The sequence below is a fragment of the Mustelus asterias genome, chromosome 5, assembly GCF_964213995.1.
Source record: "Mustelus asterias chromosome 5, sMusAst1.hap1.1, whole genome shotgun sequence".
Lineage (NCBI taxonomy): Eukaryota > Metazoa > Chordata > Chondrichthyes > Carcharhiniformes > Triakidae > Mustelus > Mustelus asterias.
The window spans coordinates 142,274,075-142,298,675 of record NC_135805.1 but is presented as its reverse complement, the minus strand read 5'-3'; the positions used below and the strand labels follow the sequence as shown (position 1 = coordinate 142,298,675).

The following is a 24,601-nucleotide window of genomic DNA, read 5'->3' as shown; positions in this document are numbered from 1 at the left end:
GCAGATCAGGTATTGAGTTTTGAGATTTGTAATGATCTACACTTTCTTGCAAAAATACTGGCATTTGAGATTGAGCAGATTGGGTTTGTACTCATTGGAGTTTAGAAGGCTGAGGGGTGATCTTATAGAGGCATATAAGATAATGAAGGGGCTGGATAGGGTAGAAATGGAGAGATTCTTTCCACTTAGAAAGGAAACCAGAACTAGAGGGCACAGCCTCAAAATAAAGGGGGGTCAGTTTAGGACAGAGTTGAGGAGGAACTTCTTCTCTCAGAGGGTGGTGAATCTCTGGAATTCTCTGCCCACTGAAGTAGTAGAGTCTACCTCGTTGAATATGTTTAAGTCACGGATAGATGGATTTCTGATCGGTGAGGGAATTAAGGGTTATGGGGAGCAGGCGGGTAAGTGGAACTGATTCACTTCAGATCAGCCATCATCTTATTGATTGGCGGGGCAGGCTCGAGGGGCTAGATGGCCTACTCCTGCTCCGATTTCTTATGTTCTTATTGCAAAGGGACTGGAGTATAAAAGTAGAGAAGTGTTGCAATTGTATAGGGTGTTGGTGAGACCACAGCTGGAGTATTGTGTCCAGTTTTGGTCTCCTTATTTGAGGAAGGATGTAGTGACATTGGAGGCAGTTCAGAGGAGGTTCACCAGATTGATTCCAGGGATGAAGGGGTTGACGTTGAGGAGAGATTAAACAGTTTGGGCTTGTACTCACTGGAGTTTAGAAGGATGAGAGGGGATCTGATGGAGGGATATAAAATTTTTAAAGGGATTGATAAAGTAAATGTAGACCTAATGTTTTCTCTTGCGGGGCAATCTAGAACAAGAAGTCACAGGTATAGGTTGAGAGGCGGTAGATTTAAAACTGAGTTGAGGAGGAACTACTTCTCATAGAGGGTGGTGAATTTGTGGAACTCGCTGCCCCATAACGCGGTGGAGTCTGAATCATCGAATGGTTTCAAGAAGGAAATAGATATATTTCTAATAAAAACGAATAAGGGGATATGAGGAACAGATAGGGAGGTGGATTTGAGACCAGGGAGCAATCAGCCACGATCTGATTGAATGGCGGAGCAGGTGCGAAGGACTGAATTGCCTAACTCCTATGTCCCTATGTTCTCTCTGAACAGTTTGTTATAATGGTACCCAATGATCTTTGGGCGTTAATAGCTGGGCTCCTTGAAAAGGGCATTGCCGCTCTATCCTGTATAATTCATTTGCGGGAATGGGTATCGCTGGCTAGGTTGGCATTTATTGCCTCCCTGTTGCTCCCTCGAAGGTAGTGATGAACTGCCTCCTTGAACCACTGCAGTGCCTGAAGTGTAGGTACACCCTTTGTGCTGTTAGGGAAGGAGTCGCGTTGTTCCAGTGCTCAATAGCATCCTCATCGTGCTGCATTCAGCGCTGGATGCCACATGCCGGATAGATTCTGCCTAACTGTATCTCACAGGGAGCTCTTTGTTGTCTGAATGCCTGTTTGACAAAGAAATAAATAATTTCTACTTGAGTCATTTGAGTAGAGAATGGCTTGTGTTGAATAATCTTTGTCTGTTTCCCTCTAACAGGTGCTGGATGAAGCAGATCGAATGTTGGATATGGGATTTGAACCGCAGATTATGAAGATTCTCTTGGACATACGACCTGACAGACAGACCATTATGACCAGGTAGAAAAGGATAAACTGGCTTCTTCAGCACCCCTAGTGGTAATCTGTCAAAATTTCCAGTTAATTGATCAAGGCCTCCTCACTGGCCGCTGTGGTTACTATTGGCCGTTTCCCTGGCTGGGAATTGGGGGAGGAGGTCTAGGTTCTGATTCCCTTCACTGACTGGTTGTCAACATTGCTAGGATTAGGCTGTCTGCGATCCCTTCTTTCTGCTTGTGTAGCTCACTCATTAGGCAGCGATATCAGACGGGGTGGTAAATAAATGCAGGCCTAGCCAGTGGCTCCCACATGCCATAAATTAACTCTCGGTGTGGAATCATACCCTAACATTGAGCATCATGTGTGGAACGACCCAGGGAAGTCATGTTGGAGTTATAGAATCATGGAATCCGTACAGTGCAGAAGGAGGTCATTCGGCCCATCGAGTCTGCACCAACCACAATCCCAATCAGGCCCTATCCCCATAATCCCATGAATTTGCCCTAGCTAGTCCCCCTGACACTAAGGGGCAATTTAGCATGGCCAATCCATCTAACCTGCACATCTTTGGACTGTGGGAGGAAACCGGAGCACCCGGCGGAAACCCACGCAGACACGGGGAGAACATGCAAACTTCACGCAGATAGTGACCAAGCCAGGAATCGAACCCGGTTCCCTAGCGCTGTGAGGCAGCAGTGCTAACCACTGTGCCAACCTGCCACCTAGTTGTATAGAACTTTGATGAGGCCACAGCTAGAGTACCGTGTGCAGTTCTGGTTGCCACATTATCAGAAGGATGTGATTGCACTGGAGGGGGTGCAGAGGAGATTCATCAGGATGCTGCCTGGGATGGAACATTTAAGTTAAGAGAGGTTGGATAGGCTTGGGTTGTTTTCATTGGAGCAGAGAAGACTGAGGTGTGACCCTTGAGGTGTACATGATTATGAGAGAAATGGACAGAGTGGATAAGGAGCAGCTGTTCCCCTTAGTTGAAGGGTCAGTCATGAGGGGACATAGGATCAAGGTGAGAGGCAGGAGGTTTCGGGGGGGGTGGATGTGAGGAAAAACTTTTTTTACCCAGAGGGTGGTGATGGTTTGGAATGTGCTGCCTGGGAGGGTGGTGGAGGCGGGTTGCCTCACATCCTTTAAAAAGTATCTGGACGAGCACTTGGCACATCCTAACATTCAGGCCTATGGGCCAAGTGCTGGCAGATGGGATTAGCTGGAGTTCAGGTGTTTCTCGCGTGTCGGTGCAGACTCGATGGGCCGATGGGCCTCTTCTATGCTGTATGATTCTATGATACCCAGCATCGATTCAAAGCTTTGATGGAAATACTGCATTTGGGTGGGTTGAAGAAAGAGAATGCTTGAGCACTATAGACATAGATATGTTGCTGCGCTGTGCTGGAATCAGCCTCGTGTCCTCATCTTTGGAGCATTTAGCTTTATGTACTGGCAAAGCTATGGCCACCACTATCTGCTGTTAACCCTTTCTCCTCCCTCTGCAGTGCAACGTGGCCTGATGGCGTTCGGAGATTGGCAAAATCCTATCTGAAGAATCCGATGATGGCTTATGTAGGAACTCTGGATTTAGCAGTGAGTGTAGCAAAATAAGTATTTTGGTTTTGTTTGCAATCTGTGCAACTTTCAGAAGGTTCAGTAAAAGTAAGCTCGGCCTTTCAGTGGAGAACTTTGATGGTTTTATTTTGATAAAGAAGGTTGTTGCAGGTAAAATCGGGACACTGAGTCATAGAGGTTTACAACATGGGAAACAGGCTCTTCGGCCCAACTTGTCCATGCCACACTTTTTATAATGTGGAGATGCCGGCGTTGGACTGGGGTAAACACAGTAAGAAGTTTAACAACACCAGGTTAAAGTCCAACAGGTTTATTTGGTAGCAAAAGCCACACAAGCTTTCGAAGCTCTAAGCCCCTTCTTCAGGTGAGTGGGAATTCTGTTCACAAACAGAGCTATTTGTAACTCCCACAGTTGCGTGGACCTGCAGAGTTTCACTGGCTGTCTTGTCTGGAGACAATACACATCTCTTTAGCCTGGCTTGATGCTCTCTCCACTCCCATTGTTTTGTTTCTTAAAGACTTGATTAGTTGTAAGTATTCGCATTCCAACCATTATTCATGTAAATTGAGTCTGTGTCTTTATAAGCTCTGTTTGTGAACAGAATTCCCACTCACCTGAAGAAGGGGCTTAGAGCTTCGAAAGCTTGTGTGGCTTTTGCCACCAAATAAACCTGTTGGACTTTAACCTGGTGTTGTTAAACTTCTTACACTTTTTATAACCACTAAGCTAGTCCCAATTGCCCCATATTCCTCTATACCCATCTAACCCATGTAACTGACTAAATGCTTTTTAAAAGATAAAATTGTACCAGCCTCTACTACTACCTCTGGCAGCTTGTTCCAGACACTCAGTACTCTGTGTGTGAAAAGCTTGTGCCTCTGGACCCTTTTGCATCTCTCCCCTCTCACCTTAAACCTATGCCCTCTAGTTTTAGACTCCCCTACCTTTGGGAAAAGATATTGACTATCTAGCAGATTTATGCCCTTCATTATTTTATAGACCTCTATAAGATCACCCCTAGGTCTCCTACGCTCCAGAGGAAAAGAGTCCCGGTCTATCGAGCCCCTCCTTATAATTCAAACCATCAAGTCCTGGTAGTACTCTAGTAAATCTTTTCTGCACTCTTTCTAGTTTAATATCCTTTCTATAATAGGGTGACCAGAATTGTACACAGTATTCCAAGTGTTGTACACAAAGCTGCACTGACCGTTGCAGCTGACATTACCAGAGATCAAAAATGGTGTCAAGAGCTAGTCTGGTGGCTGGATTTGAAAACTGGCAGCTAATAACTCGCCGTTAGCATGAAATCCATAGTGTGGGGGCAGTACAGGCCCTTTGCCAAACAATTCCAGCCATCAGCACAGGCTGTGTGTCATAACCAGCTTCAGAAACAGGATCCAGTGCAAAGGATGTGCAGATTGGTTGGATTGGCCATGCTAAATTGCCTCTTAGTATCCCAAAATATGTAGGTTAGATGGGATTAGCCATGGTAAATGTGTGGGGGTGTGGGGAGAGGACTTGGATAAGATACTCTGTCAGAGAGTTGATGCAGACTCAATAGGCTGAATGGCGTCTTCCGCCCTGAAGGGACTCTGATTCTCTGATGAGGAGGAGGAGTCCTGGATAAAGGGACATAATCTTAAAATTAGAGCCAGGTCCTTGAAGGGTGAAGCATTTCTGCATACAAATTCCAGTGGAAATCTGAACTTCTGGTCCTTGAAAAATCAGTGGATGTGGGTGGTTTGGGGTTGGTGGGGGGGGGCATTCCTGGATTAGGTGTGTGTATTCATACACCTGATTTGGCCTGGAGGTCAGTTTCTGGTGTGCAACGGAAACCCATGAGATAAATTGACTAAGCAAGGAATTGATATATAATTACAAGTATAAATTCTACTGTCCTGGTGGGAGACAGGGTGAAAGGATTGCCATGAGAGATGGTGCCATCCCTTCGACTAATGTTCTCTTCATAAAAACAAATTACTGCGGATGCTGGAATCTGAAACCAAAAGAGAAAATGCTGGAAAATCTCAGCAGGTCAGGCAGCATCCGTGAGGAGAGAAAAGAGCTGACGTTTCGAGTCCGGATGACCCCTTGTCAAAGCTAAAAGACATAGAAAGTGGGAGATATTGGGGGTATATAAATATCTCCCACTTTCTATGCCTTTTAGCTTTGACAAAGAGTCATCTGGACTCGAAACGTCAGACCTTTTCTCTCCTCACAGATGCTGCCTGACCTGCTGAGATTTTCCAGCATTTTCTCTTTTGGTTTCAGTGTTCCCTTCATGTTGGTGAGCAGCTTGACTGAATCTATCTTATGGTGCCAAAGATATAACGTGTTTATTATAATTAAATCATTGCAGTGAGCATGTACACAGGCAGCACGGTGGCACAGTGGTTAGCACTGCTACCTCACAGCAGCAGGGAACCGGGTCCAATTCCGGCTTAGGATCACTGTCTGTGTGGCGTCTGCATGTTCTCCCGTGGCTGCATGGGTTTTGTCCAGGTGCTCCGCTTCCCTCCCACAGTCCAAAGATGTGCAGGTTAGGTTGATTGGTCATGATAAATTGCCCCTTGGTAACAGGGAGACTGGGAGGGTAAATATGAGGGGTTACGGGGATAGGACCTGGGTGGGATTGTTGTTGGCGCAGGCTCGATGGGCCAAATCGCCGCCTCCTGGACTGTTGATTCGATGTTTATACACAGGCAAAAGTCGAAGAGTGCTAGGAAGATAAATAATCTTGTTTCTCTTAGGCTGTGGAGACAGTGGAACAGAATGTCCTGGTTATCCCTGAAGAAGAGAAAAGGAGCTACACACTGCACTTCATTGAATCCATGAACCCCACAGACAAAGTCATCATCTTTGTGGGAAGAAAGCTTACGTACGTTCAGTGTTAGCAGAGCGGGACTAACCATCTGCTTTTCCTCAATTCTCCTCTTTGTTTTATTGAAGATCTGAAATGTTACAGAATCCTGGAGGTTCTGGGGGCTGGTTGCTGCCAAATGACAGCTGTTTTTGGGTTGCACCGACTCAGACTGCCTTGATATATTTATATTTCATCAGGATCTCTTACTGCCCCGGCAGGGAGCAGGACCGCAATATATGTTGTGCAATAGTCCAGCTCTGGATATGGCAGCGATTGTTACATCTTTCATGACCTTAGGATTTCCAAAAGCTCTTCGCAGCCAGTGAAGTACTTCTGAAGTGTGCACCATATTGTACAACAGGAAACGCAGCAGCTAATTTGTAACTAAGATTCCACAGCACTATGTGATAATGACCAGGCTTGTTTTAGTCAACTTGGTTGAGGAATAAATATTGGCCAGGATAACAGGGAAAATTCACCTCACTGCAGTGGGGCTGGGAAGAAAGGATCGTGTCAAGGGCTACGTCAGGATATAGATCAGTTGCAGATATAGGCGGAGAAATGGCAGATAGATTTTAATCTGGGCAAGCGTGAGGTGAGATCTTTGGGAGATCAAATGTTAAGGGTAAGAATCCAGTTGATGGCAGGACCCTGAACAGCTTTGATACACAGAGGGACCTTGGGGTTCGAGTCCATAGCTCCCTGAAAGTGGCTACACAAGTAGGTAGGGTGCTCAAGAAAGGCATATGGCATGCTTGCCTTTATTGGTCGGGGCATTAAGTATGAGAGTCTGGATGTCATGTTGCAGCTTTATAAAACTTTGGTTAGGCTGCACTTAGAGTGTTGCATTCAATTCTGGTCACCACAGAGGCTTTGGAGAGGGTGCAGAAAGGGTTTAACAGGATGCTGCCTGGATTAGAGGGTATGAGCTATAAGGAGAGGCTGGACAAACTAGGGTTGTTTTCTCTGGAGCGGCAGAGGCTGAGGGGAGACCAGAAAGAAGTCTATGGAATTATGAGAGGCATAGATAGGGTTGACAGAATCTTTTTTTCCCCAAGAGTTGAAATGTCTAATACGAGGGAGGATGCACTTAAGGTGAGAAGGGCAAAGCTCAAAAGAGATGTGAGGGGCAAGTTTTTTATACAGAGAGCGGTAAATGTCTGGGGTAGTGGTGCAGGCAGATACAACAGGGACATTGAAGGGACTTTTAGATAAGCACATGAATATGCAAGGAATAGAGGGATATGGACCAAGGGGAGGCAGAAGGGATTAGTTTAATTTGGCGTCATGTTCGGCGCATCATTGTGGGCCAAAGGGCCTATTTCTATGCTGTACTGTTCCATGTTCTCAATGAATTATCCGGTTTTCCATATTTTTATATTCTTTGTCTGGTGGCTAATATCAGGTTTCCCTCTCTTATTGTTGATTTAGTACCAGCACTATCGCTGGTGAGATAGTGTCAGAGGGTCTTGGATTTCATGACTATAGCCACAGCTGGAAACAGTCATGGCATCGGGTGTATTTCATACTGGGGGAGGACATCTCAAGGTAATGGCTACTACCCCAAAACAAACAACAAGAGGTTTTTTTGTTTAAATCACACCAGATATAATTCAAAAGTAACTTTCATACGGGGAATTAGATTATGTACTTGGAAATTAAAAATTGTACTTCTACCAAAAAGCCAGGGACAAGAGTCCAAATGGTAGCCTCATGCTGTGTTTTATGACTCTGTTACAATTAGCAATTGTATTTCTGGTCACCAGATTTAGACATTGACTACAGAGGATTTTCCAATGATAAAGATGCAGCCTAAAAGAGAATACTTTCAGATGTAAGCAATATTTGATACTGATTGTGTTGTAGTTCATTGCGAGTCACAGACTTATCCTTTTGTACAAAAATGCCCCGAACACAGAGGAAGAATATTTCATTGTACGGCTGAGGCTGTACAAGGTTCTGGTCAAACCCCATTTGGAATACTCTGAGCAGTTTTGGGTCCCATATCTAAGGAAGGATGTGCTGGCCTTGAAGGGGTCCAGAGGAGGTTCACAAGTATGACCCCTGTAGTGAAGGGTTTGTCATATGAGGAGTGGTTGAGGAGTCTGGGTCTATACTCGATGGAGTTTAGAAGGATGAGGTGGAGGATTTAATTGAAACTTATAGAATACTGAAAAGCCTGGATAGAGTGGACATGGAGAGGATGTTTCCATGAGTGGGAGAGACGAGAACCAGAGGGCACAACCTCCGAGTGAAGGGACACTCCTTTTAGAACCGAGATGAGGAGGAATTTCTTCAGCCAGAGGGTGGTGAATCTGTGCCACAGAGGGCTGTGGAGGCCAGGTCATTGAGTGTGTTTAAGACAGAGATGGATAGCTTCTTGATCAATAAGCAGATCAAGGGTTAACGGGAAAGGCAGGAGAATGGGGATGAGAATCTGATCAGCTCTGATTGAACGGCGGAGCAGACTCGATGGGCCAAATGGCCTAATTCTGCTTCTAGATCTTATTTTCTTATTGCTGTTCCATATCAGGTCTGCAGCCCTACACCCAACCTGTCTACATCACTGCTTATCTTCCACACACACCCCTTCAAACACCATCAGCATAAACCTCTCACTGCCCATGTTGCCTTTCACTGTCGATTAAGATCAGGATGTGGAGATGCTGGTGTTGGACTGGGGTGGGCACAGTAAGAAGTCTCACAACACCAGGTTAAAGTCCTACAGGTTTATTTGGAATCACGAGCTTTCGGAGCGCTGCTCCTTCATCAGGTGACTCTCAGAGTAGACCCTGCCCACAGGAAGCTTCCCGATTCCTTACCCCATTTAAACTCTGCCTTCTTTCTGGTCTAGTGATGGCATTGTGTAGGAAAGTTTTACTTGCGCCACTGTAACGTGGGTTTTTAGATTCTGACTGGGAAAGGGTCTACGTAAGCCAGTCTTTCATTGGGAGTTCTGTGTATAAAACGATGAGAGAGGGATGGAAAGGGAAAAAGGCTCTTCAACCCATCAACCAATGTAAATAAAATCCTTGCAATTGGCTGAGCAGTAAAATGCTCATGGCCCCTTTCTGCACTGCAGGGATTGTATGATTTAGAGGAAATGTATGAATGGCAATTATTGGCGAGCAGGTTATGTGACATGGTCACGTTTCATTGAAGATACTGGAAGAAATTCTCCAAAATGTTTCATTTCTGCTGAATCGAAACCCAAGCGTTCAAATTCCCGAACTTGTGATGTTATAATGAGAAAGTATTTTTGTGAGCTTGCCTCCTCTACGAGAAACCTCTGCCTGAGGTTTGTGGGAACCCTGAAGGGCACAGGCTGCTTTGTGGTTTTGTGAGCAGCAGGCAGAATGATGTGTCATTCAGCCTCAGTCGGCAGAAATCCACAGCTCAGAACTCCTTCCTTCCTGGTTTTTTTATTTCAAATATGACAGAGGCACTTGCTTCAATCTTCTGCACGCTCTACCAAAATGATTTATGGAAACACTTATTCATGGGCGGCTCAGGGGTTAGCACTGCTGCCTCACAACGCCAGGGACCCGGGTTCAATTCCAGCCTTGGGTGACTCTGCGTAGTCGGCGCATTATCCCCCCCCCCCCCGTGTCTGCGTGGGGTTCCTCCGGGTGCTCCAGTTTCTTCCCACATTCCAAAGATGTGTGGCGTTGGTGGATTGACCATTCTAAATTGTCCATTAGTGTCAGGGGGATTAGCACGGTAAATACGTGGGGATATGGCCTGGGTGGGATTGTTGTCAGTGCAGGTTCGATGGACCGAATGGCCTCCTTCTGCACTGTATGGATTCTAGGAAAATCCATCTAAATTGTGATTAGGATAAATGTCTAGAACCAGTAGGACAAGCAAGTATAAATGTGTTTAAAATGTATTTTAATAAGTGAAATGTGATGAGGGAGATCAGACCGCCCTACTTAAAGCAGTAAATCACTGCAGTGAGTACTTGTCAGTCTCTGACAGCCCCCTCATGCATCTTTGGAGGTGTCATTCAGGAGGGGACTGGAGGCACTGGTCAAAGAGGTGGCATCCTTTTTTTAACCATTTCAAAGTTTTTTTGCCTGGTGACTGACTGCGTATCATTTCATTGTAGAGCTGATGATTTGTCGAGTGACTTCAGCCTGCAGGGGATCCCGGTCCAGTCTCTTCATGGTGATCGGGAACAGTATGACCGAGAGCAGGCTCTGGAAGATTTCAAGGAAGGTAGTAATTCGAAGGGGGATTTCTGTAACCGCAGAATGCTACGGATTGAGGCGGTTTTCCATCAATTAAACACTTTCTGCATCACTTGGATAACTGAGCCATTGTTGAGTCTTCAAGTACTTGGCAGCTTTGAGTTATTTCTCATTCTGTTTTGATGCCCCCACCCTGCCGTACACCTTGTGACATGTTTGGCTGTTGCCTTTGTTCCTGAAGAACAAGGAGTTACTGTCAAGTGCGCGATGTTGCGTAACAAGTGAGCATGTTTTGTCTCTCTCTCTCTCGTGCGCACACAGCCTCAGAGCAATTCCTCCCCCTCAGTAATCCTGGGCAACCCACCTTTGGCTCAGATCAAGCGTCAGATCAAGCCCAAGATGGGATGCAATGTGCCTTATCTTGTCAGCTTGGATCTTGTTTATGGCGACCACGATTGGATTCAATTTGAGTTTGGCTTTTGGAGCAAGCCAGGAGCTGGATTCAGGCTTGCCCGATCCACTCTGAGCATTGGCTGCGTAACATTAAGAATGGAGTAAAAATGTAAAGATCTTGGCCCACCCACCAAGTGGAAATCGAAATCCACTGGGCTTTAGTGGGATGAACATTTGAGAAGGTTGGCAAGTCTGGCCAGGCGTGTTCCTGGAAGTTTCACCACTTTCCGTCTCTGACACCCCCTGGCAATCAACAGCCATATTTTCCACCCATGATAAACGAAAGTGTTGTCAGAAAATTACACACGTGGTTGTTTTAGTGACCCAATCATTATTCTTCTGGTCTGTAAGTATCAGAGAGCAAAGCTACTTTCTAAACGATGGACAAAACGAGCATTTGCAGCAGTGTTCTGCAGGAGCCTTGAGGTTAACACTTGGCATCCTGTCTGCCTGAGGCTTGAGACGTCAGACCACATTTGAAATGTTGAGCAATTTTGGGCCCCGTATGTAAGGAAGGATGTGCTGGCCTTGGATAGGGCCCCGAGGAGGTTCACGAGAATGATCCCAGGAATGAAAGGCTTGATGTATGAGGAGCGTTTGAGGACTCTGGGTCTGTGCTCGATGGAGTTTAGAAGGATAAGGAGGATCTCATTGAAACTTAGAGAATACTGAAAGGCCTGGATAGAGTGGATGTGAGGAAGATGATTCCATTAGTTGGAGAGACTCGGATCCGAGGGCACAGCCTCAGAGTAAAGGGACGACCCTTTAGAAACGAGATGAGGAGGAATTTCTTCAGCCAGAGGGTGGTGAACCTATGGAATTCATTGCCACAGAAGGAGGCCAGTTCATTGAGTTATATTTAAAACTGAGATAGATGGGTTCTCAATTAGCAAGGGGATCAAAGATTGCAGGGAAAAGGCGGGAAAATGGGGTTGAGAAACTTATCAGCCATGATTGAATAGCGGAGCAGACTCGATGGGCTGAATGGCCTCATTCTGCTCCTATGCCTTATGGTCTTATGAAGTGACTGAATAATTTGAATCAACAAATGAAAGGATCCTTTATCTAAAATGGGATTTGGAGTAACCGTGAAGTGTTACATTGCACAATGTGCCTCACTGGTCAGATGTTCAAGAGCGACACAGTGATTGGCCATGACTGGGACTGGAGCTCATACTGGGCTGCTCCTATTGGACAGAAACTATGCTGGCTGCTCTGAGCTTGGGCAGGAGTGCAGCGAAGGTTTACCAGGATGATTCCTGGGATAACAGGTCTGTCATATGAGGAGAGACTAAATCGGTTAGGGTTATATTCACTGGAGTTTAGAAGAATGAAGGGGGATCTCACAGAAACTTATAAAATTTCAACAAGGTTAGACAGGGTGGATTCAGAAAGAATGTTCCCAATGGTGGGAGGAGTCCAAAAGTAGGGGGCATAGTTTGAGGATAAGAGAACCTTTTAGAATTGAGGTGAGGAGAAATGACACTTAGTTTCCATAGCGACTGTCGGGAGAAATGGAGAATGTGCGGAATTCACTTGTAGTTGTAGAATGTAGTTGAGGCCAAAACGTTGTCTGATTTCAAGAATAAATTAGATATCGCTCTCGGGGCTAAAGGGATCAAGGGATATGGGGGAGAAGAGGGGGAAATCAGGACATTGAATTTGATGATCAGCCATGATCAAAATAATGGTGGAGCGAGCTCGAAGGGCCGAATGGCCTCCTCCCGCTTCTAGTTTCCGTTTTTTGATGAAGCTGATGTGTTTTTGGGATGATGTAACTGAAAGGCAGCATGTGGATGAGAAGCAGTGGGGGTGGGAGGGTTGATAGTTCGATAGTGTTGGAGTAGGGAGAGACCCTGTTAGAATTTTATAAATTTCTATGAGACACCGGCAAATAGAAACATACAAACTACCACATGCACGTTGCGAACACCCAAACCCCTTCCCAGCCTCTCAATTATCAAACTGATTTTCCAAAATCCAAATCGAGCAGAAATGTTCCCCACCTAAACAGACCAAGCAACTGCTATCTCCCCCCCCCGACCCCCACAGACACTGTCCATAGCGACTGTCATCCCCCCCCCCCCACAGACACTGTCCATAGCGACTGTCATCCCCCCCCCGACCCCCAACAAACACTGTCCATAGCGACTGTCATCTCCCCCCCCTCCACCCCCACAGACACTGTCCATAGCGACTGTCATCCCCCCCCTCCACCCCCACACACACTGTCCATAGCGACTGTCATCTCCCCCCCCCCACCCCCAACACACACTGTCCATAGCGACTGTCATCCCCCCCCTCCACCCCCACACACACTGTCCATAGCAACTGTCAACTCCCCCCCCCACAGACACTGTCCATAGCGACTGTCATCCCCCCCCTCCACCCCCACAGACACTGTCCATAGCGACTGTCATCCCCCCCCTCCACCCCCACACACACTGTCCATAGCGACTGTCATCTCCCCCCCCCCCGACCGCCAACACACACTGTCCATAGCGACTGTCATCTCCCCCCCTCCACCCCCAGCACACACTGTCCATAGCGACTGTCATCCCCCCCCTCCACCCCCACACACACTGTCCATAGCGACTGTCATCCCCCCCCTCCACCCCCACACACACTGTCCATAGCGACTGTCATCCCCCCCTCCACCCCCACACACACTGTCCATAGCGACTGTCATCCCCCCCCTCCACCCCCACAGACACTGTCCATAGCGACTGTCATCTCCCCCCGACCCCCAACACACACTGTCCATAGCGACTGTCATCCCCCCCTCCACCCCCACACACACTGTCCATAGCGACTGTCATCTCCCCCCCCCCCCCCCCCGACCCCCACAGACACTGTCCAAAGCGACTGTCATCTCCCCCCTCCACCCCCAGCACACACTGTCCATAGCAACTGTCATCCTCCCCCCCCCCCCCCCCCCCCCCCCCGACACCCAACACACACTGTCCATTGCGACTGTCATCCCCCCCCGACCCCCAACACACACTGTCCATAGCGACTGTCATCTCCCCCCCTCCACCCCCAGCGCACACTGTCCATAGCGACTGTCATCCCCCCCCTCCACCCCCACACACACTGTCCATAGTGACTGTCATCCCCCCCCTCCACCCCCACAGACACTGTCCATAGCGACTGTCATCTCCCCCCGACCCCCAACACACACTGTCCATAGCGACTGTCATCCCCCCCTCCACCCCCACACACACTGTCCATAGCGACTGTCATCTCCCCCCCCCCCGACCCCCACAGACACTGTCCATAGCGACTATCATCTCCCCCCTCCACCCCCAGCACACACTGTCCATAGCGACTGTCATCTCCCCCCTCCACCCCCAGCACACACTGTCCATAGCAACTGTCATCCTCCCCCCCCCCCCCCGACACCCAACACACACTGTCCATAGCGACTGTCATCACCCCCCCGACCCCCAACACACACTGTCCATAGCGACTGTCATCCCCCCGCCCCCCCCGACCCCCAATGCACACTGTCCATAGCGACTGTCATCTCCCCCCCGACCCCCAACACACACTGTCCATAGCGACTGTCATTCCCCCCCCCCGACCCCCAGCACACACTGTCCATAGCGACTGTCATCTCCCCCCCCCCGACCCCCAACACACACTGTCCATAGCGACTTTCATCCCCCCCCCCGACCCCCAGCACACACTGTCCATAGCGACTGTCATCTCCCCCCCCCCGACCCCCAGCGCACACTGTCCATAGCGACTGTCATCTCCCCCCCCCCCCCCCCCCGACCCCCAGCACACACTGTCCATAGCGACTGTCATCTCCCCCCCCCGACCCCCAGCACACACTGTCCATAGCGACTGTCATCCCCCCCCGACCCCCAGCACACACTGTCCATAGCGACTGTCATCTCCCCCCCCGACCCCCAGCACACACTGTCCATAGCGACTGTCATCTCCCCCCCAGCACACACTGTCCATAGCGACTGTCATCTCCCCCCCCGACCCCCAGCACACACTGTCCATAGCGACTGTCATCTCCCCCCCCAACCGACCCCCAGCACACACTGTTCATAGCGACTGTCATCTCCCCCCCCCCCCGACGCCCAACACACACTGTCCATAGCGACTGTCATCCCCTCCCCGACCCCCAGCACACACTGTCCATAGCGACTGTCATCCCCCCCCAACACACACTGTCCATAGCGACTGTCATCTCCCCCCGCGACCCCCAACACACACTGTCCATAACGACTGTCATCTCCCCCCGCGACCCCCAACACACACTGTCCATAACGACTGTCATCTCCCCCTGACCCCCAACACACACTGTCCATAGCGACTGTCATCTCCCCCCGACCCCCAACACACACTGTCCATAGCGACTGTCATCTCCCCCCGACCCCCAACACACACTGTCCATAGCGACTGTCATCTCCCCCCGACCCCCAACACACACTGTCCATAGCGACTGTCATCTCCCCCCGACCCCCAACACACACTGTCCATAGCGACTGTCATCTCCCCCCGACCCCCAACACACACTGTCCATAGCGACTGTCATCTCTCCCCCCCCCCCGACCCCCAACACACACTGTCCATAGCGACTGTCATCCTCCCCCCCCCCCCCCCACACTGTCCATCGCGACTGTCATTCCCTCCACACCGACTGTCCATAGCAACTGTCAACCCCACCACACCGACTGACCAGAGCGACTGTCATCTCCCGCCACACACACTGTCCATAGCGACTTTCATCACCCCCCAAACCGACTGTCCATACCGACTGTCATCCACCCCCACACTGTCCATAGCGACTCCATCCCCCCACACCGATTGTCCGTACCAACTGTCATCTCCCCCACACACATTATCCATAGCGACTGACACCCCTCACACACACTGTCCACAGTGACTGTTATCCCCCCACACACTGACTGTCCGTAGCAACTATCATCCCCCCCCACACCGACTGTCCATAGCGACTGTCATCCATCCCCCCCCCGCCCCACCACAGACACTGTCCATAGCGACTGTCATCCCCCCCACACACACACTGTCCATAGCGACTGTCATCCCCCCCACACACACACACTGCCCGTGGCACACGGAATTGGTAAGCTCCATGTCCAAGGTGTTTCTGCTGTGTATCAGATACAAGTCATTTTTAAACTTCACCATTAAGGAACTAATTAAGTTTGAGTTGTAAATTCAACTGAAAATGAGCTACTTTGTTGAGATTATCAGGTTCGGGGCTGGAGGGAAGGGACTCAGTTCAGGGGTTAATCTGAAAATGCAGAATCTATGTTGCTGGGGGTTTTAATCAATTCAAACGTCTGCTCTCCAGGGAGAGTCCGGATTCTTATTGCAACCGATCTGGCTTCACGTGGACTTGACGTGCACGATATCACACACGTGTTTAACTTCGACTTCCCCCGCAACATAGAAGAGTATGTGCACAGAATCGGGCGGACTGGCAGAGCAGGGTAAGAATTATCCACTCAGTTCTGCTGACGTCGTCTCTGCCTCTCTCTCTCTTTTTCTTGCTCTCTCTTTCCATCTTTGTGTGCTTTGTGTCCCTCAGTGCTCTCTCAATCATACACGCTGTACCGTGGGAGTGCTGCACTTTCCCAGGTGCCACCTTTCAGATGAGACATTAAACTGAGGTCCCTCCTGCCCTCTTGGGTGCCATAGATCCTTAGAAAACCTACAGTGCAGAAAGAGGCCACTTGGCCGATCGAGTCCACACCGACTCCCCAAAAGAGCATCTCACTCAGGTCCCACCCTCCTCTCCAGCGCAGCAACCCCGCACATTCACCATGGCCAATCCTCCAAATTTACACACCCCTGGACACTAAGGGGCAATTTAACACGGCCAATGCACCTAACCAGTGCGTCTTTCAGACTGAGAGGGGAAACCGGAGCACCCGGAGGAAACCCACACAGACACGGGGAGAATGTGCAGACTCCGCGCAGTCACCCAATCAGGGAATTGAACCCGTGTCCCTGGCGCTGTGAGGTAGCTGTGTTAACAACTGTGCCGCCCCATGCAAATGATCCCATGACTATTTTGCAGGTCAATTATCCCCATTGTGGAGCCAGTATTTATCACTCAGTCAGAATCACAAACTGGCCATTATCACTTTACTGTTGGCATAATTGGCAGCTCGAGGGGGTCAGTGATTGAACTTCTAGGATGGAATTGTCCCATCACACCTGCCACGGGAATCGTAGCAGCTGGGACAGGAAAGGTCTGTGAACCTTGGGCTGGATTTTTCCATCTCGGAAGTACTTCATTGGCTGTAAGGAGTTTTGGGATGCCCTGTTGTTATGAAAGGTGCTATATAAATGCAGGTTGTCTCACGCTCTCACCCTGCCTCTCGGTTTAACTTTGGATCGAAAAGAAGTTTGTGCCTTTGCCAGAATGTTGTTGATCTGGTTCACCTTTCAAGTTTTTCGGTGTCAATGTGCAGACAGTTTTGGATAATGCTTGGACACGGGGGTGACAATCCAGATCCTTCAATTGCACCCTTCACCTTGTCCCGATTTCAACAATGTCATGTCATGTATACCGTGTAATAACCAGTTCAAATGACTGACTGCCTCCCTTTCTATTTTGAAAAGTCTTCAGTGTCCCAGTTTATCACAGAATCCCTACAGCACAGGGCCATTCGGCCCATCAAGTCTGTACTGACCACAATCCCACCCAGTAACCCGTGACCCCACACATTCACCCAGTTAATCCCCCTGACACTACGGGCAATTTAGCATGACCAATCCACCTAACCAGCGCATCTTTTGGACTGTGGGAGGAAACCGGAGCACCCGGAGGAAACCCATGCAGACACGAGGAGAATGTGCAGACTCCACACAGACCCGAGGCTGGAATCGAACCCATGTCCGTGGCTCTGCTGAGGCAGCAGTGTTAAGTGCTGTGCCACCGTGCCGCCTGTCTTTCCAGACCATAACATGGAAAACCTCTTCGGAGCTTAAGAACTTACCCTGAACTTCCAGTTAACTGTCTTAGCACAAAAGACAAAATATCTTCCCAATTGGCTGCTCCGCTCCCTTTTTGAAATATTGTTATTGATCCGTTCTGCCTTCTAGTCATAGAATCATAGAAACCCTACAGTGCAGAAAGAGGCCATTCGGCCCATCGAGTCTGCACCGACCACAATCCCACCCAGGCCCTACCCCCATATCCCTACATATTTACCCGCTAATCCTGCTAACTTACTCATCTCAGGACACTAAGTGGCAATTTAACATGGCCAATCAACCTAACCCGCACATCTTTGGACTGTGGGAGGAAACCAGAGCACCAGGAGGAAACCCACACAGACATGAGGAGAATGTGCAAACTCCACACAGACAGTGACCCAAGCCGGGAATCGAACCCAGGTTCCTGGAGCTGTGAAGCAGCAGTGCTAACCACTGTGCCACCGTGCCGCCCATAGTGATATGAAATTTTGAGGGAAATAATTTTCCCAATGAGATGCCAACAAATCCCTGCCTCCTCTAAAATCAGCTCATTAATGTATCTCTTTGCTGTGTTGGATTGCTGTCTGGGGCCACTGGAGGCTTAATGGTGTGGGGAACAATATGCCGGTATTGAGAGTTCTGTACTGTGCTGATAGTCTCCAGCACGTTCCTGACACGTACATGTACCAGAGGGACTCTCGACCACATTAAACTGCAGCTGCTGCATACCTGCTCCAAATTCCTTCCCAGTTTGTGCACTCTTGGTGAATCATCGAATCCTTACAGTGCAGAAGGAGGCCATTCGGCCCATCTAGCCTGCACTGGCAACAATCCCACCCAGGCCCTATCCCTGTAATCCCATGTATTTACGCTGCTAATCCCCCTGACACTAGGGTCAATTTAGCACGGCCAATCAACCCAACCCGTACATCTTTGGACTGTGGGAGGAAGCCAGAGCACCCGGAGGAAACCCACCCAGACACGGGGAGACGGTGCAAAGTCCACACAGACAGTGTCCCAAGCCAAGAATTGAACCCAGGTCTGTGGCGCTGTGATGCAGCAGTGCTAACCATTGTGCCGTCGTGAGATCTCCAAATTTAGGCCCTTTTGAAACTGCTGCTTTTCAAGTCATTTGTAAAAGATAAAAGAGCAACACTGGTCTGTGTGAGCATTTCCCAACCAGCTCCCATTGTCTTCTTATCAATCGATTTCTTTGATTCTGCCATCCTGCACGTTTTTAATGGACATGCCAGTCTTAGAGCCATGTTAGATACATGCTACCAATGAATGCTCCCAGAGTCAATGGAAGAACATTTCGCTCTATAACTAAACTACCTTTCTCCATTTGGGGACTGTGCTGGTAGCAGGCACATTGTAACTTCCCTTAATGCTGTACACCTTGCCACTCCCGCTACTTAATGAAGTTATACAGGACACTGGGGATTTGTCTTTGTTTTAAACGTGCTGTCTTTTCTTTCAGTCGCATGGGATCGGCAATAACCCTCGTCACAAGGAGTGACTGGCGATTTGCTGCGGAGTTGATTGCAATTCTGGAACGAGCGTGTCAAGTACGTTTCTATACTTCTCGAGGCAGTGCATATCCAGAATTCACTGATTCAGTCAGTTCCGCTCTAACATCTCGTCTTTTTGATTTGATTTATTATTGTCACGTGTATTGGGGTAAAGTGGAAAGTATTGTTTCTTGTGCGCTATACAGACAAAGCATACCGTACATAGAGTACATAGGGAGAAGGAAAGGAGAGAGTGCAGAATGTAGTGTTACTGTAATAGCTAGGGTGCAGAGAAACATCAACTTAATATAAGGTTGGTCCATTCAAAAGTCTGGCAGCAAGGAAGAAGCTGTTTTGGAGCAAATTTTCCCGTTGCGCCCGCCATGGGAATCGAAGCGGGCGAGGGGCAGACCATGGAAAGGTCCATTGATCTCAGGTGGGATTTTCTGGTTTCGGGGCAAGCACAGCCAGAAAATCCCACCCCTTTAGCCAGTTGGTACGTGATCTCAAGACTTTTGTATCTTTTTCCCAACGGAAAAAGGTGGCAGAGAGAATGTCCTTAATTATGCTGGCTGCTTTCCCAAGGTAGTGGGAAGTGTAGACAGCGTCAATGGATGGGAGGCTGGTTTGTGTGATGGATTGGGTTTCATTCACAACTCTTTGCAGTTTCTTGCGGTCTTGGGCAGGACAGGAGCCATACCAAGCTGTGATACATCCGGAATGGATGCTTTCCTGCTTCCTTTCTGAAGAAGCCATGACAATACTGCGATCAGATGTAGGCTGATTGAAACATTAGTGCTAAATTGTTCACTAACTTCGATAACGGGAAAATTAAAAGGGAGACTTTCTGTTTTGGGCTTCCTGGGAGAGTTTGATAGCATTTCCTCCAAAAATGAATCAATGGGAAATCCTTTAGCCGAGACCGTGCAGGTCCCCAACGACCCAGAAACCACAACATTCAGTCAAGATCTGAATTGAATAGCTCAGGATTCCCAGAATGTTCCTGTACTCAAACACAAAGGTTCAGGCTTCTTGAAAGAAGTCTAAGGAATGACCTAATGGGGAGGTGTTTAAAGTTATGAAAATGTTTGATGGTCTATATTACAATAGAAATGTTTCCACCTGTTTGGGAATCCAATACCAAGGGCTGCAAGTATAAAACAGTTACAGACACGGCAAGGATTTCAGGGGAAACCTCATTACACAGAGAGCGGTGAGAATGTTGCCTGGGTTAGAGGGTATGAGCTATAAGGAGAGGCTGGACAAACTAGTATTGCCTTTTCTGGAGCAGTGGAGGCTGAGGAGAGACTTGATACAAGTCTATAAAATGATGAGAGACTTAGACAGGGTTGACAGTCAGAATCTTTATCCCAGAGTTGAAATGTCTAATACTCGGGCCATAAACTTAAGGTGAAAGGGGGAAAGTTCAAAGGAGATGTGAGGGGCAGGTTTTTTTACACAGAGTGGTAGGGGTCTGGAACCTACTGCCAGGGGTGGTGGTGCAGGCAGATACGATAGGGACGTTTAAGGGGCTTTTAGATAAGCACTGAATATACAAGGAATGGAGGGATATGGACCAAGGGCAGGAGGAAGGGATTAGTTTAATTTGGCATCATGTTCGGCACAACATTGTGGGCCAAAGGACTTGTTCCTGTGCTCTTCCGTTCTCTGTTCTCATGTGGAACTGATTGTCACAGAGTGGCTGGGGTGAATAGCAAAGTTAGATTTAAGGGGAAACTGGTCAAAGCGAAAGCAATAGAAAGATATGTTAATGGGCTGAAAAGAAGCAAGAGGAAGCTGGTGTGGAGCATGAACCAGTGATTGCCTGTTTCTGTGCTGTAATTTCTATGTAATGTTATTTCCACCTGCACTCTGTCAATAAGGTGTGAGATAGTTCTGTTGCTTTGTTTTTCTAATCGAATTTGGTCATGCAATGTGGTGTCTCCCACCTGTAGCCAGTTCCTGAAGAGCTTCTGACAATGGCAAAAAGGTATGAGCAAAACAAAATGAAGAAGGAGTATGAGAGGGAGCTTGCAACCTCCCATGGCGAAGGACGCAGAGGCCGTGGGCAAGGCAAAAGAGGCTGGAACAAAGTAAGATCGAAAACCACCACCTCAATTTAATCTCTCCTGCATTAGATTGTATCAAATCCAAAATCTTGATGTGTCTTGATTAAATATTTAATGCTGTTTAATGCTCTTCAGGGGACGCGATGGTCTAGTTGTATTATCGCTAGACTATTAATCCAGAAACTCGGCTAGTGTTCTGGAGACCTGGATTCGAATCCCGCCAAGGCAGATGGTGGAATTGGAATTCAATATAAAAAATCTGGAATTAAGAATCTCCTGATGACCATGAAACCATTGTCAATTGTCAGAAAAACTCATCTGGTTCACTAATGTTCTTTAGGGAAAGAAATCTGCCGTCCTTGCCTGGTCGGGCCCAGAGCCACAGCAATGTGGTTGATTCTCAACTGCCCTCAGGCAACTTGGAATGGGCAATAAATGCTGGCCAGCCAGTGACACCCTTGTCCCACGAATGAATTTTTAAAAAATTGTTCTGCAATTAAATAATTCAGTCAAAGAGTGCTGGATCTGATGGTGACATTAGAGAGGAAAACAACAGAACAAAAGGGTACCACATTTCCACAGGTCGACTTGAATCTCCACCCATCCGTGCAGAGAAAAATTATTTCTCAACAGTGACATTGACAGTAGGGGAAACCAAGGATTGATTTTGTATCCAATCTTTTACACCCTTGTCAAACTTGGCTTTAGCCCCGATGTAAAAAATGAACAGCGTTTGTGAAATATTGTTGTTAATGGCAGAGCTGAAGGAAATGTTATGCTTCCTGTCCAGGTTTTTAATGTGTTTAATACATTAACCAGGCTGTCATCCTCACCGCTCTGAGGCCGCTTATTAATAGTGCTGGGGACATGGCTAGTTTCGACAGCAATCCCAGGGTGAGGTTATTCACGCAGTCACTGACAGGCTGCCACGCAGAACCGAGATGTTAGGTTCGAGTGTTTCTTCCATCGATCTCCTGAGGAAGTTATGAAGTAACACTGTTGTCCTCCCAGACTTGCTTGTCACACATGCACGAGGGAACTAACAAAGACTCCACCCCCGACCCTGGAGAAAAGGGTTTTAAAAACACAGCTTTCTAAATTGAGCTGGCAATGCATTGGCAAAGGATTGTGTGGTTCCAAATCATCGGGCAAACTGGCAGCTCTGGGTTCTGCAGCATTGTCAATCTCGGGCAAGGGCCCACAGGGAGAGAGCACAGTCTTCAGCTAGCATTGAGACTCTGGTATTATTGGAGGATGAATATCCTTAAAGAAGGATAGTTTTCATTCAAAGATACCTCAAACGGCCCATGAATGTTAAATAGGGCGGCACAGTGGTTAGCACTGCTGCCTCACAGCGCCAGGGACCTGGGTTCCATTCCCAGCTTGGGTCACTGTCTGTGTGGAGTTTGCACATTCTCCCCGTGTCTGTGTGGGTTTCCTCCAGTGCTCCAGTTTCCTCCCACAGTCGAAAAGACGTGCTGGCTAGGTGCATTGGCCATGCTAAATTCTTCCTCTGTGTACCCGAACAGGCGCCGGAGTGTGGCGACTAGGGGATTTTCGCAGTAACTTCATTAATGTAAGCCTACTTGTGACATTAATAAATAAATTTTAAATAAACATGATGAGGTCAAACTAAAGGAGTTTTAGTTGTTTTACAGCCAGTTGACTAATTTGCACAATTATACCTTTGCAGAGATACTGAAGCAGTAAGCGTCACTTCTTGCTGTCATTCCTGTAAACGGGAAAAGCAAACGTGAATTGTGCAATGCAAGGTACTGCGCAGACACTACTCCGAGGCACATGAACACTGCACTTTCCTGTATCCTTCACTTCTTTCGAAAGCCGAGAACAAAAATGTTTTTTGCAGAATTGCTTTTTCTTTCTTTAATGTTATTTTCTACTGAGGCCGACCTCAGTGTGAGTGTGATTCCATTCCGTAGCTGGGACAGCAGCAATCTGTGCTGTCCCTGGGTGTTGATGTTTAACATGACGCATATTTCACTGTATTTTATTGGAAGATGAATAAACATGCAGCCAGTTCCAATATTAATGTCCCTGTCTGTGTATGTGGCTAGCCTGAGGCTCCAGACCAGTCTGCCATGGATCCTCCCATAACAAAATGCCTATCTAATTCATCTTCAACACTTTTTATTAAGTACAGCAAACTTTATGGAAGTGAAGTTTGGAGGAAAATATGCTAGTGTTCGTCAGTTTCTATTTTTCTGAGCTGGGGGTAAGTCCAAGTGTTGGCGACTGTGAAGGTGTTTAGATGGTGGTCCTCCCTTGGTACAGCATTGAAGTGTTCAGTAAGTTAAGTGTCGGCCTTTATTTATTGTACAGGGCATTGGTGAGGCCACAACTCGAGTACTGAGAGAAGTGGTGGTGTCCTTATCTGAGGAAGGATATCCTTGCTGTAGAGGGAGTGCAGCGAAGGTTTACCAGGCTGATTCCTGGGATGGAGGCTATTGGCTATGAGGGGAGATTGAATAAACTCTGATTGTTCTCCCTGGAAGGACGGAGGCTGAGGGGCGACTTGATAGAAAGTTTATAAAATTGAGAGGTATGGATAGGGTGAACAGTTGGAAGCTTTTTCCCAGGGCAGAAATGACAATTACAAGGGGCACAAGCTCAAGATAAGGGGGGAACGGTTCAGTGGAGATGTGCGGGGAAGTTTTTTACACAGAGGGTGGTGGGGGCCTGGAATGCACTGCCACGTGAGGTGGTTGAGGCAGTTACGATTTGGATAGACATATGAACAAACGGGGAATAGAGGGATATAAGCGGTTGGACTAGATAGGTAAACGTGATCAGTGCAGGCTTGGAGGGCCGAAGGGCCTGTTCCTGTGCTGTACTGTTCTTTGTATGGTAGATCTGTCATATGAGAGACTAAATTGGTTAGGATTATATTCACTGGAGTTTAGAAGAGTGAGGGGGGGTCTCATAGAAACGTATAAAATTCCAACAGGGTTAGACAGGATAGATTCAGAAAGAATGTTGCTGATGGTGGGGGAGTCCAGAATTAGGAGCCATAGTTTGAGGATAAGGGATAAGCTCGAGGATAAGCCTTTTAGAATGGAGCTGAGGAGAAATTTCTTCACCCAGAGGGTGGTGAATGTGTGGAATTCACTGCTACAGAATGTAGTTGAGGCCAAAATGTTGTGAGATTTCGAGAAGAAATTAGATATAGCTCTTGGGGCTAAAGGGATCGAGGGATATGGGAGGGATCAGGATGATCACAATGAATGGCAGAGCAGGCTGGAAGGGCCAAATGGTCTGCTCCTGTTTCTAGTTTCTATTGGATCTGGTTCTGCATTAG

The 24,601-nt window shown here is 48.0% G+C and overlaps 1 protein-coding gene across 1 annotated transcript in view; it reads left to right on the top strand.

Annotated features, from left to right (window-relative positions):
• The window catches only part of ddx43 (DEAD (Asp-Glu-Ala-Asp) box polypeptide 43), a 65,633-nt gene extending 41,765 nt beyond the window's left edge, over positions 1 to 23,868 (top strand). Inside the window, exons 10-17 of the mRNA XM_078213432.1 lie at positions 1,572 to 1,672; positions 3,160 to 3,247; positions 5,981 to 6,108; positions 10,202 to 10,311; positions 16,072 to 16,210; positions 19,186 to 19,273; positions 21,172 to 21,309; positions 22,979 to 23,868. Of these exons, the coding sequence (XP_078069558.1) occupies positions 1,572 to 1,672; positions 3,160 to 3,247; positions 5,981 to 6,108; positions 10,202 to 10,311; positions 16,072 to 16,210; positions 19,186 to 19,273; positions 21,172 to 21,309; positions 22,979 to 22,987 (801 nt within the window). The 3' untranslated portion in view covers positions 22,988 to 23,868. The remainder of the gene's footprint in view (positions 1 to 1,571; positions 1,673 to 3,159; positions 3,248 to 5,980; positions 6,109 to 10,201; positions 10,312 to 16,071; positions 16,211 to 19,185; positions 19,274 to 21,171; positions 21,310 to 22,978) is intronic.
• The last annotated feature ends 733 nt before the right edge of the window (positions 23,869 to 24,601 follow it).